The sequence below is a fragment of the Taudactylus pleione genome, unplaced genomic scaffold, assembly GCF_031769625.1.
Source record: "Taudactylus pleione unplaced genomic scaffold, aTauple2 ptg000398l, whole genome shotgun sequence".
In the NCBI taxonomy this organism is placed as follows: Eukaryota; Metazoa; Chordata; class Amphibia; order Anura; family Myobatrachidae; genus Taudactylus; species Taudactylus pleione.
Genome location: NW_028284800.1, coordinates 6,750,825 through 6,765,098, shown reverse-complemented (window position 1 = coordinate 6,765,098; position 14,274 = coordinate 6,750,825). Strand labels below are relative to the sequence as shown.

Below are 14,274 nucleotides of genomic sequence, written 5' to 3'. Positions count from 1 at the left end.
AAAAAACTGCAACATAATACACATACCCGAGGGGTCGGTATGTTTTGCCGACATTCATAATGTCGACGTGATAATGTTGACATGGCCCTAATGTCGACATACAGTATGCCAACATGTTTAGAAAAACATTGGGTCTTGTGGTGCGACTATCACTCACCTCCTTTCAGCTTGGGCAGTGCAGTGGTGTCATCTGGGCCAGGCGGTCTCAGGTGATGCTGAGTTCCACTACGGTACTCTAACCGCTATCCCAAACCCTACCCACTCCCCCCCCCTCACCAGCTGCCTCACACTAATGTCGGCATTTGGGCAGAATGTCCACATGTTCCATTTTGACATTTCAACAATGTCAACATCATAACTGTTGACATTCTGGTGTTGACATTATTGGCGCAATTTAATTGTTTTCACCGGCATCTGCCCTCCCTTCGCGCCTGACGGAGCTATTCAATTGTTGCTCCTGTCGGGACAGAACAGATGCTGACGCCGGCATTTCAGCTCTTACCGCCTGGGGGTGGCGAGCTGAAGTGCGTGAAAAGTGACATGTTTGGGCGTACAGCACTTTGGTCGGGTTTAGCCGTTTTACACAGCTAAACCCGACCTCTTTGGGCTCGATTGGCGCGATATTCTGAATAAATTGAATACTGCCCCACGATCACCCATCACTTCAGACCGGGCGCGATAAAACAATTGATTACTGCCCTATGACTGTCAACATTTTGAATGTAGACATGGTGACTGCATCCCATACCAGCTGCTAGCAGTGCAGATAGTATACAGCACAAACTCAATGAGAGAGTGCTGCTTCCAGTACTTGCGCATAACGCAGCAGAGTCTCAGAACAAGCAAATGGTGCATAGCGCAATGAGACAGTACAACTCTCCTATTCTGCCATGGACAATGTGGAAAGTCTACAGCACAAGAAAGTGCTGGTAACACACCTGCAGTACATGTACAATACTCCTAACAATATTGCAATAAAAAAATGTAGATAGTGTATAGAGCAATCTGTCTGTATGAGAGTGCCCTTACAATATACCAGCTGTATGCTGGTAAAATGTACTGTGTAACTGAGCATACTCGCATCTAAGGGTCTGATTCAGAGATAGACGGATTTGCAGAGCCGAAAGCAAGCAGCTGAGCAAATCCGTCCATCTCTGATGCAAATGCAGAAGGGGGATGTCAGACATCTCCTTGCTTCATTTGCTATACCAGCACTGTGACCAACGTCACAGGCTGGGATCACCATCGCAACTGATGATTGCGATGCTGCTCTTTTGGTCAGGCTGCAGGAGCTGAAGCTTCCCGCAGCCCGACTGGGTGCTGGTCACGTAAGAGGCCAGGAATCTGCGTCTGACGACGCAGATTGTGGCCTCTTCCCTCCCACAAAACTGGGGCAACACTCACCCGTTTCAGGGAATGGTGACCAGTCAGGCCACCGCTCCGCCTCCCAAAAGCCACAGCATGTCAATCATGCTGTGGCTTGGGGGGTCTGCGAAAGAGATTGCAGGACCCGTTTTGCACATGCGCAGAACGGGTCCGGTGCAGGCGCAGACCCCTAACAATCTCTGAATCAGGCCCTAAGTACCTACAGCGTCAATAGCCCGCAAACACCTCATAAAAACATTACAATTATACCAGATGTCACAAACATAGGGTTTAGCAGAGAAGTCTTCTAACTCCAGTTACACGCAAGCCTCATGTTTATAGCATGTAATATACAGACATGCATGTGAACAGATACTATGCAGAATTCACATTACCATGGCAAATCAAGTAACCCTGCATGCACAACATGTAACTATAAACCATGTACAGTTTTGCTTATTTCTTCTCTTCCACACATTGCTCACATCTCTGCTATTACACCATACAGAACTGTAGCTAAAAGGTAAAATAAATCCTCAGCTCTGATAAGCTAGTGAAACTTTTCAGATATATGTGTGAAGGTTATGAGTAGCTCGTAATTATAAGTGGGGAGTGAGGGTGTATATCAGGTTTCCGGTTTGTTTAAATGTCTCTAAAAGCGCACAGGGATTATTTCTGTGATATTTGCTAACAGCCTGAACTGAGCCAGGGGGGATTTAAACAATCACCAAAATCTGGTATGATCTGCCTACCCACATCCCACATGTGGAAACTATTTGTAAACTGTGAGGGAAAGGGAGCCGCTGGACACATTCTATTATAGAGGTGGGTGAGTCTGATGTTTCTGTAGATAGATAGATAGATAGATAGATAGATAGATAGATAGATAGATAAACGTATTCTTTTTTTTCTTGTTTAAACAGTAGGCTCATCCATCCATTTATACTCCTTCCCCATCGATCAGATTCCACAGTGATGCACACAGGAGCAGAGGATGCAATGGCATAAATATCAATAATTTATTCTTTTCTCCACTCTAAAAAAGCAAGGTGAGAGACCTAGGGGCTAATTCTGAGGTGGGAGCAAAGGAGAAAATAGCAAGTAGCTTTGTATCTGACACACACCATGTTACAATGCAAAGGGTGCAAATAAATTTTTTTTTTTTGCATGCAGGGTAAGTACTGGCTGCGTTTGCATGTAGCCCACAAATACTGGACAGCTTTACTTTTACACTGCAATTTAGATTTGAATTTGGACACGCCCCACCCAAATTTAAGGTGCCAATTTATTAAGGGTTTTTTTTTATTAAATTATGTAGAAACCAAATTCTTGCTATGCACTAATAGCCTAATGTAGGTGATTCCTGTGAAATCAGAAGCCTCATTAGGGATGTAGATCACAGTTACCATTATTATGAATGGTCTGACCCCTATATATTCAGCCAAGCTTTTCGGAGTTTCACCCTATTAGTTTGTACCACCTGCAGTGCTACATGGTTTTGCCAAGGTGCACCGTTACTTGCTCTTTATTACTTTACTTTGCTGAAAAAATTAGAGTTATGGTAAAACTTGCCTTTGTTAACACTCTTTCTTCGAAGTCCATATGGTCCACAGGGAGACATTGGGGGTGTAGGTGGGACCTGGAGGGCCAAACACCAACAGCAAAGTTTTTCAATCCCAGGATGCTCTGGTCCTTCCCCCTATACCCGGCCCACAGACCGAGGGCACTTCAGTTTTTCTTAACAAGCCCAAGGCAGGAGCAGGACAGGAGAGAAGGAAGACTGGTACACTGAAGAATCACACTCTCACACAGAGAAGGAAACAAGTGCCAGGTGCGTCAGGGCGGGTGTCCTGTGGTCCCCATGGACTTCGAAGAAAAAAAGAGTTAACAAAGGTAAGTTTTACCTTAATTCATTTTCTTCTTCAGGGTCCATAGGGCTCCACAGGGAGACATTGGGGATGTTCCAAAGCAGTTGTTCAAGGGCAGTAATGCTCCTGAGCTGATAGGAGAAGCCTACGCCCGAAGGAAGCATCCTGAGAGGCAAATGTATCAAAGGCATAAAACCTAAGAAAGGTGTGGACAGAAGACCAGGTGGCCGCCTTGCATAGCTGTTCAGCTGAGGGGCCACGCCGGGCTACCCACAAGGGACCCACAGAGCGAGTAGAATGAGCAGAGACTGTAGTCGGCACAGGAAGGCCAGTCTGTGTGTAAGCCTGTGAGAGAGTCATGCGAATCCATCTGGCCAGAGTCTGTTTGTTAGTTGGCCAAGCCTGGGCGAGTTTATAAAACAGCCCTATCCTGATGAAATATCAAAAAGGGGGAGCGGCATGATCCACCTGGAGAGGATCAGGTGTTGCAGGGGCCTGGAGTGAAACTGGGCGAACTCCACCATGTTGAAGGTGGATACCATTGATCCCAAGGCCTGCATTGCAGAGTGAATCGACACTCTGCGACTGTGAAGCAGTCTGCGTAGTCTGTACTGTATCACTGAAATCTTGTCTGCCGTCAGGAAGATTCTCTGAACTCGAGAGTCCAGGAGGGCTTCCAAATGTACCATACTTTGAGAGGGTGTCAGGGAAGACTTCTTCCAGTTGATCAGCCAACCATGCATGTGTAGAAAGGTAATGGTTACCTGCAGATGGCATTAAAGAGTCTCTGGGAGCTTGCCAATAGCAAATGATCATCCAAGTATGGGAGCAGTCTGATCCCTTGACGACGTAGTGAGGCCGCCATGACTGCCATGATCTTGGTAAAAACCAGAGGGCCGTTGAAAAGCCAAACGGTAGAGCCTGAAATTGGTAATGTTGCTGGAGTATAGCAAACCAGAGACATTGTTGATGAGAAGGCACTACAGGCAAGCGTCCTGAATGTCCAGGGAAACCATAAAATCTCCAGGCTCCATAGCTAGGATAATAGAACGGGGAGTTCCCATACGAAATTTGGGCACCCTGATAAACTTGTTCAGAGATTGAGGAAAGGCTGATGAGACCCATTGGGCTTCTGAACTAAGAAAAAGGTAGATTAATAGCAAAAGAACTGTTGGGGGGGGTCGCCTCAGGAAGGAGAGGGCGTATCCGTGGGAAACCACTTCTGTTACCCAAGCATCTGACGTGGTTTGATGCCAAACCTGGGCAAATTGAAGAAGTCGGCCTCTCACCCTGGGAAGCCCGCCCCGTCTGGCTGCAGGCTTGTCTGTAGACTTGGCTGGTGGATGTCTAGTAGCCCAGGCCTGTTTGGCCCTAAGCTTGGAGGCCTTGGCTGACGTCTGGTGCCGTGGAAAAGACTGACCTTTGGCTTTTCCTTGAGGGTGAAAGGTCCGTAAGGATGACGTCCGGGGGTTTGTGTTATATGCAGAGGGCAGGAATGCCGTCTTGGTAGCCGCCATTTTGAATATGAATCTGCTTTCCAGGAACGGAGCCAAACAATACGACGGGCCACTACCGAAGTGGCAGATATTCTGGAGATACATAGGAGAGTTGTTTCCTTGAAGCATCAGAGGGAAGTGTTTCTTCTAGGGCTTCTGCCCAACTCTCATTGGCTTTCGCCACCCAGGCGCCCTAGCAGGACAAGTAATAGCTCCTGTAAGAGAGTAAATAGATTTATGACAAGCTTCTATACGTCTATCTGTAGTCTCCTTCAAGAAGGTAGCAGTGTCAATGGGTAACATGGCATTTTTAACCAAACGAGCTACATGAGAATCCACCGCTGAGGAAACTTCCCATTTAGTGCAATCAGCAATCAATAGCTGCAAGAGGGTAAAAGGAACTGAATTGTTTTGGGATTTGAAACCTTTTACCAGGCATGATCCATGCTTCACTCATGTGATCAGAATAGCTGGTCTGATTGAGGTAACTCTGGTAAAACTACCTTTTGTTGTTTAAAAATTGCATTCTTTTTCTTAGGAGCGGGTTCATCCTCTTCAATTTGTAAAATGGATTTTACAGCTCTAACAAGAGCAGGTATATCTAGCTTAGAGGGTGGCTCATCTTCTCCGGAGACGGAGTCAGAGTGAGAGAGGTCTGCACCTTCCGCCTCCCCAGATGTCAGAATCAGATAGCTGAGTGGACTGGGAGAAAAACAGAGCCCATTTAGAGGGTTTGGTAGGTAAAGGCTTTTCCTTGTGTAGCAGTGCTGCAAGGCTGTAGAAGTAGTAGCCAAACTCTGTATTGAGGTAGACAGCATGTCTCCCCATGGTGGAGGTAAAGGATTTGCAGGGAGTACCTGCTGTGGCCATCCCACAGGGGGAGCCACCATGGGGACCGCTCTCTGGACCTGTTTCAGACCCGCTCGCTAGGATGCGTTCGCTCGTAGCCTGACGATTTTTGCATTCTGCACATGTGTACGCATCGCAGTGCGCAAAACCAGTGTGAGAGATCGGGAAGCGTTCGCTCGCTGCGCATAGACTGCCCACCAGAGTGAATGACTGGAGAAGCCGTTTGTGGGTGGTAACAGGGGCTGACCATTAAAACGGGGGAGTGGAGGTGCGAACGCAGGCGTGCCTGAGCGTCTCAACGCCGTTTGAGAGGCGTGCATAATTAAGAGGCAGCTTCATAGTACACGTCACCTGGCTGGTTTTTACACTGAAGTGCTCGCAGTGCTTGCGGTAGGGTATGGTCAGCCACAAGCGCTGCGATCGCATCCGATGGTACCTGATGTACAGATGCTTGCATACACTTCCTGGAGATGACGTGCGCAAGTGGAAGTCTTAAGACAGGCTGGGGGGCATCTGCATACACAGTGCGATCGCACGTAAAGACATAGTGGACGTGCTAATGCCTTGCCGTGCAATCGCCTGCCTTCCCAAGTTTGCATATGCATTGAGCGAGCGAACGCATCGAGCGAGCGAACGCATCTAGCGAGCGGGTCTGAATGAGGTCCTCTGTTCCTAAATTTTTGCCAGCATTTGTAAAAAGGCAGCCCAGGGGGGGTCATGGGGGAGAGACGCCGGGGCTGAGGGACCAGGGGCTGTGTAGCAAGTAGTGCAAAGCCCATCCTGAATAAAGTCCCCTGGGGCCAAACCCACTGAGCAGACTTTACAGGACAATAGAATAGGGGCAGGATCCTGAGGCTGTTTATTATTCTTTCCTCCGCCCGCCATAGTAATGATACAATGCAGTAAACACGTTGCAGTATGTGAAATATGGCACAATGAAGTGTGCAAATGCGCTATATATGACCCAATATCATATGAAACAGCGCTATATATGGCTCGATGTAGTATGCAACAGTGTTAAAAATGACAGCATGTAGTATGTAACAACGCTATATATGGCACAAGGTAATGTGCAACAGCGCAATATATGTATATAAAAGGTAGCACAATATAGTGCACTGCTGGTAATCCGATTGGACTGATAGCGCTTTATAAGGCACAAGTTAGTTGCAAAATTGAACATCTGATACCAGGGAGCGTGCAACTGCGTTAGATCTGGCACCATGTAGTGAGCAATGCAGTGTCAACTATGTGATAACCCTCACAATTGTGAAGTACAATGACCCTCTATACCTTAGTATGACAGGGTACAGTAGAAGAAAGGGATAGTTATAACTGACAGTATAGAAAAGGATAAGTTAACACTAGCACAAGTCAAAACAAATCAGAAAGAAAATTCACATTTTCTGCAATGGGCACTAACATCAACTACACAGACCACAGTGGATGGTAGGAAATAGCGCTGTATGACCTGGCCCTTGGGAGAGGTAAACAGGAAGGCTGGACCCAGCAATTCCCGGAAACCTGCTTGTCTAAAATGGCTGCCGTGTGACTCTGAGGGGGCGGAGGGTGAAGGAGGAGCAGCCCAGGGAACACCAGAACCGCAGTGGAACGGCGCCCTGAGCTGCTGGAGGGGCTGCAGGGAGATCGTCTTTTTCCCCTGGCTGATGTTAACCACCGGGTACCCTGGCCTTAATTATGTCTCTGCGCCAGTATGTTAATGCTCCGGTGGTCGAGTGGAGTGGTGGGCTGCCTCCCCTGTGTCCACATCAGCACCTCCGGTCTGTTTGCGGAGATCGGAGGTAAGACTGCACTACTATGCGGGTCCCCGCGAACGGGGTTCCGCCTTACCTGTCCCCTGGATTCTGGGCTGCAGTCTGGGGGTCCGGGGTAGCTTGCTAGCTAGTCCCCCTCGGAGCCCCACCAGGAGTACCTAGCACAGGCTTGGAGTCACGGCGCCGCGGAGGGGTGATGGGGTGGCAGCACAAATGTCTGGAGGACAGTCTGATGCTGCTCACCCTTCTGGTAGAAATAAAAATTAAATAAATGAAAATAAAAGCTTGGGCTGCATAAGGCAGCCCCCTGTTATAATGGTGGTCCAGCTCCTTGCCGGACACCAACGAAACTGAAGTGCCCTCAGGCTGTGGGTGGGGTATAGGGGGAAGGACCGGATCACCCTGGGATTGGAAAACTTTGCTGTTGGTGTCAGGTCCTCCAGGTCCCACCTACACCCCCAATGTCTCCCTGTGGACCCTATGGACCCTGAAGAAGAACGTTCTAATTGAAATGGCTTAATTCAAAAGGATTCAGTGTAATGTCTAAAAAAATGCAGGGGGAATGGGAAAATTACATCTTAATGTCTTGTTTATCAGCTAGAAAAATGGGAGCTCTAGTTGAGAAGAGTCTGCAAGACATGGGGGAGCTAGCTATGTTGTCAGTGTGAAAGTGAGAAAACATACTTTTATGTGGACCAGCCTTTCGTGGTTTTCTCCGTAGCATTTGTTGAAGCATCTTTGGGATATGTTTAGTTTTGAGTCTGCATCGTCCAAGCAGTCTAATTGTCCCAAACGGAAGTAGCACCACACAATATCAAGCTGCAGAACAGCATAATTATCCACAGAGTCCAGCAGTTCTGTCCCACACTCACTGGAAGAGATGAGAGAACAGTTACCATGTTGTGTAAAAAAAATAAAAAAACATTCTTATTTGTTTCTAATGTCTGGAAAGGGTCTATGAGAGGAGGGGGGTTTGCAGCTTGCTCTCTACTGGATGAACTGGAATTATTATTACCATAGAAATATAGGAACATGAGTCTTCCCGCACTAAATATGAGCCAACAGGACCTCTCAGTCTGAGCCATGACAGTGTTGACATAAACAAAGTCCTATAATAAACTTAGCGATCATATAATCTCCAAGAGGACAACCAGATTGATGCATACTTTCCACATTGTGTAATCCCTTCAAAGACTACCTTCATATTTAAAGAATAGAACCACAATGCACCCATAATTAGGCATTTTTTTTTTACAGGGGTAGGAAAACCTGTCAGTACTGTGACAAGTTCTCCTGCAACCCTTGCTATACCTTTTTGGCCCAGTACTCTCTGCTGCTGCCGAGTCTGCGGCTCCATTAAGATAAACACTGCAGTATGGCTAGAGTCTCTGAAAACCTTACAATATAGTACATTTATCCCCTTCCTCCCTCCAGGCACCACCGCATCATGCACCCAATAAACAGAGTTTAATATGCTAACTTGAAAAGCAGTGGCGGAACTTGCCAAAATATGCTTTGGGCCCCATCTCTTCTAGGCCCCACACGGAGTTCATTAAATGGCACGTTAGTGAACCATGTTACTGCCAAACAGTACAGACAGCATCCTGTGCCCCCTTTAATAAAATAATAATCTGTGCCTCCTTCAAACCCAGTGTCTGATATCAGCAGCGCTGCAAGGCTCTACAGATGGGTCTACTAGCAGAGGGTGACGGAGAGAGGCAGAGCGTGACGGGGAGAGGCAGAGGATCATGGGGAGAAGACGAGGGTGACGGAGAGAGGCAGAGCGTGACGGGGAGAGGCAGAGCGTCATGGGGAGAGGAAGAGGGTGACGGGGAGGCAGGGGAATGGGCAGAGGGTGACAGGGTTAGGCAGAAGGCATTGGGGAGAGGGTGAGAAAGAGGAAGAGGCTGTCAGAGAGAGGATGATGGAAGTAGGCAGAGCGTGCCACGCAGAGGGTGATGGGCAGTGGATGATGCGCAGAGGTAGAGGGTGACAGATGGTGAAGGACACACAGTGACTTGGAGAGGCAGAGGGTGATGGGTAGAGGGTGACCTGCAATCCGGGTGGTGACTGGTCACTAATCATAGGACTTGAAGAGGCCACCTGTGTCACTCGCAAGACCACCTCTGCGAGCTCCCAGGAGGCACTGCATGCGCAGAAGCCCAGTCCGCCCGGAATTGCTGACATTCCAGACTGTCCCAGGCGGGGAGGAGCCACTAACATCCACCAGGCTAATATTAATAATCATTTTATTTATATAGCACTTTTCTCCCGTAGGACTCAAAGGTGCTTTACAGACATCAGAAAACATGGTACATTGTACAAGGATTTGGTGTTGCAAAAAACTGAAAAACCACACGGAGAGAATTAAAAATCAACTGAAGCCTAGAGAGCACTATAAGCATATTGCAGGGTTGGTGCAGACATTTGGGAAATAACTTCCATGGGTTATATATATTCCTCCCACGAAAGGTACCAGATGAGGCAGCCGTCTTGGGCGCACTACGTAGGATTACCCTGGGTGGAATAGGTTACGCCTAGAAGAAATGGCACAAAATCGGTGGATGCAGCGTGCTAACGCTAGGAGTAGGGTCCCACCATAATAGTCAGGTCCATGTATTTTTCATCCCATCCACGAGTGCACCAGGTGAGGGGGCCATGGTGGGGGCACTATGAAGGTTACACTGTGGGAGATAAGCCATACAAGGACCCAAGGCATATATGGGAAAACTGACACGTGTGTGGCAGAATGATATACCCTGTGTGAATAGATCCAAGTGATGTACATCCTGCCCATAGAGGATGCACTTCAGTGGAGGTATAATACACCAGCAGATCATACAGTGAGGAGGAAGTACATGGTACAAAACAGGGAATAGCAAATACAGCAAACAGTGATGCAGTTCGAGCATGACCTATATGGGTGACTGAAACATTTGTAATATGAAATGCACTGAATGAATAGATCCACGTGTTTGTACATCCTGCCCAAGAGAGAACCATCCGAGGCAGCCATCTGGGGCGCACTGCATAGGTTACATCTGGCAGGGTGTGCAAGTAGCGGAATTATAACGTTAAGGTGGAGGGAAGAAAAAAATAATCAAAAATATATGGTGACAGCTTTATAAGTTAAAAACCATGTTAAAGTTAATCAGAAATTAAAAATAATGGAGTCATCTGCAAAAAGCCATAACTCTGTGGAGTGTGCTTTGGTTGCAGCATGAGACAGCCCCCGTACCCAGGACCTCATTCAGACTCTCTCGCTAGATGCGATCGCTCGCCATGGCATAAGCACGCCCACCTTGTCTTAGTGAGTGGCCAGCGTACGCCCAATCGCACAGACAGAGCCGCCCACCAGCACACATCATCTCCAGGAAGTGTATTAAAACATTGGTACATCGAGGACAATCAAAAGCGATCGCAGCGCTTGTGGTTGCCTTACCCTACCGCAAGCACTGCGAGGACTTCAGTGTAAAAAAACAGGCATGTGACGTGTACTATGACGCTGCGTGTTAATTATGCACGCCTCTAAAACGGCGTTGAAACACTCAGGCACGCCTGCGTTCGCACCTCCACTCCCCCGTTATTAAGTATCCTGCCCCTGTTACCACCCACAAACGGCCTCCCCTGTCACTCATTTCACTGGGCTGTCTTTGCTGGGCGAGAGAGCGGCCTGCGATTGCACAGAGTAGTTCACGCACGCGCAGAAACAAAGCGTGCGCATGCAAACCATCGGGCCGCTTACGAGTGCACAGCGCTAGCGAGAGACTCTGAATGAGGTCCCCAGTCTCAGAGAGTTGAATTGAAGGTGGAGTGGTAGCATTCCTGTGCTGCGGTGTTTGAGAAATTGTTTCATTTTGGGTTAGAATGTAGTCAAAAGTAGGGATGGCCATCGACCATTCGTAATCATCGATGGTTTATGGCCGATGTCGAATGTTTTTCCTATCGATGGGGGAAAGCCAGATAGTTTACCTCCATCGATTGAAGACCATAACTGAATAGTTTTTTTTTTTTTTTCAAGGTGCCGGGACACTGAGCATAGCATCCGCCCTTGACACCCGACAAGCTATGCCGCCCGGTACTGATTGGCCCACAGGCCAATCAGTCATAGAACAGGAATGACCATCGGTTGGTGAAGCCATCGATGGTCTTCCATTGCATAGTTGGTTACCATCGATGGCAACTTTGTATTTTGGCATCGATGGTAACAATACCGATAGCCATCCCTAGTCAAAAGTTCAAATACAGGGCCTGATTCAGATCCGCTCGTAAGCGGCCGCTCGTTCGCTCCTAACGATGTTTACCCAACTGCGCATGCGTACGGATCGTTATACGCATGCGCGAACCAGTCAGTGCGGCCGAAAATCGTTTGTTCGCTAAATAGCGAATGCCTGCTAATATAAGTGACAGGAGGAGGCGTATGTGGGTGGTATCAGGGGAAGGTGCTTGAAAACGGGGAGTGGAAATCAGAATGCAGGCGTGCTTAAAGGTCAAAACGGGCGTTTTAAGGGTGTGCATAATTAATACTGGAGCGTCATTGACCACGTCACGGGGTTATTTTATAGCCAGAACTGCTCGCAAATTTGTGGTAGCAAACACCAGCCCCAAGAATAGCGAGCAGTTCATACGCTATTCGATGTACTCGATTAATCTAATAAATAGCGGACATGACGTATGGTGCGAGCGGCCAGGGGGCGTCTTTTTCAAAATTACAACCGCAAGTTTTGTTCGCTCGTTCATACATAGAGGCATCAACAGACCGCAAAGAGCGAACGGTTCATTTGAATAGTCACCCCTTTTTGTTGAACGAACGACCGCAAATAGCGACCGGCTCTGAATCAGGCCCACAGTTTAAATTCCGGATCTATCTCCATGGTTCAGATGACATGCTTAAGATGCAGGCTATAGGTGGCAGGCCAAGCCTGTGTGTAATAGTGCTGCCAAATGATCCAGTCAGTGGCACCTTACTCTCCAGGGGCTCCGATGTGATGCAACGGCAGTAGTTCCGCCCCTTTGAACAAGTTGCTGCTCAAATAAATCATTTCCAATCCACAAATAATTAATGAGGATATTACCCTGCCATTTGTGAAAACCAGTAACAGTTCATGCACCATCCCTGTATAGTATTCATGAGCTGCAGTACTGTAAACAGAGCACTACTACTAGTGATGGGAGTAGTATTAGTAGCTGAACATCAAGGGCTTTCTTAATAAAGGCCTTCCAGGGAACATGACTGAAATCCTTGTCGGATGAGATGAGGAAAATCAAATTCCCTTAAAATGAACATTAGAATACTAAACGGGAGTGCTACATATTTGACATGATACAAATGTTATTCGAAGGGACATGACATCAACAGATGTACAAGAGCACATTAGATTTTGACCTTTGTAGTCCCTTGGTGAGACCTATCATATGTTGCAATATTTTTCAGGCTCTCTCCAACTCAGAAAAGAGGACAGACTAATGTGAGGAAAAACAAAACCAAGACCTTGTAACCTTGTAAACAGATAAGGATGAATCAGCCCTTACCAGAAGTGTTTGTCTGCGTCCAGCAAGAACTGCAGGGCTAAAGCATACTCTGTTCTCTTCAGGAATGCTCTTCCCCGTTCATGATAGCCCATAGCCAGCATGAGGGCCTGGAGACAAGAATTCAAGCAACGGAACAGTCAGAAATAGTCATTACACAGAGGACAATGTGGCGAAAATGATATTTTGCAAGCTGAAAATAAAACGGCAGAGATCGCAGAGATGGGTCTCTGGGGGGGATATTTCCAACTATCACCCAAATTGCTCAGATAGGAGCTTGCCAGATTTCAGCACTGACATATTTTCCAAAGTGTCATTAAAGAGGTCAGGCAGTCATATACAGCCATGGCCCAAAGCTTTGAGAATGACACAAGTATTGGTTTTCACAAAGTTTGCTGCTTCAGTGTCTTTAGACCTTTTAGTCAGATGCTACTATGGTACTGAAGTAAAATTACAAGCATTTCATAAGTGTCAAAGGCTTTTATTGACAATTACATTACGTTTATGCAAAGAGTCAATATTTGCAGTGTTGACCCTTCTTTTTCAAGACCTCTGCAATTCGCCCTGGCATGCTGTCAATCAACTTCTGGGCCACATACTGACTGATGGCCGCCCATTCTTGCCTAATCAATGCTTGGAGTTTGCCAGAATTTGTGGGTTTTTGTTTGTCCACCCGCCTCTTGAGGACTGACCACAAGTTCTCAATGGGATTAATCTCTGGGGAGCTTCCTGGCCATGGACTCAAAATGTTGATTTTTTGTTCCCCGAGCCACTTAGTTATCACTTTTGCCTTATGACAAGGTGCTCCATCATGCTGAAAAAGACATTGTTCGTCACCAAACTTTTCTTGGATGGTTGGGAGAAGTTGCTATTGGAGGATGTTTTGGTACCATTCTTTATTCATGGCTGTGTTCTTAGACAAAATTGTGAGTCCGGAGAAGGAAAGGTGAGCGTTACCATCAGTCCTGTGTCATGCCAACAGCAAAGCATCCTGAGACCATTCATGTGTGGGGTTGCTTCTCAGCCAAGGGAGTGGGATCACTCATAATTTTGCCTAAGAACACAGCCATGAATAAAGAATGGTACCAAATCATCCTCCAATAACAACTTCTCCCAACCATCCAAGAACAGTTTGGTGATGAACAATGCCTTTTTCAGCATGATGGAGCACCTTGCCATAAAGGCAAAAGTGATAACTTAGTGGCTTGGGGAACAAAACATCGACATTTTGAGTCCATGGCCAGGAAACTACCCAGACCTTAATCCCATTGAGAACTTGAGGTCAGTCCTCAAGAGGCAGATGGACAAACAAAAACCCACAAATTCTGACAAACTCCAAGCATTGATTAGGGAAGAATGGGCGGCCATCAGTCAGTATGTGGCCCAGAAGTT

At 47.2% G+C, this 14,274-nt stretch overlaps 1 protein-coding gene across 1 annotated transcript in view; it reads right to left on the bottom strand.

The window, feature by feature from the left end:
* The window catches only part of NUB1 (negative regulator of ubiquitin like proteins 1), a 127,974-nt gene that overhangs the window by 64,742 nt on the left and 48,958 nt on the right, over positions 1–14,274 (bottom strand). Inside the window, exons 8-9 of the mRNA XM_088446412.1 lie at positions 12,886–12,992; positions 8,038–8,224 (exon numbers count right to left, since the gene is read on the bottom strand). Coding sequence (XP_088302538.1) covers positions 8,038–8,224; positions 12,886–12,992 — 294 coding nt within the window. The remainder of the gene's footprint in view (positions 1–8,037; positions 8,225–12,885; positions 12,993–14,274) is intronic.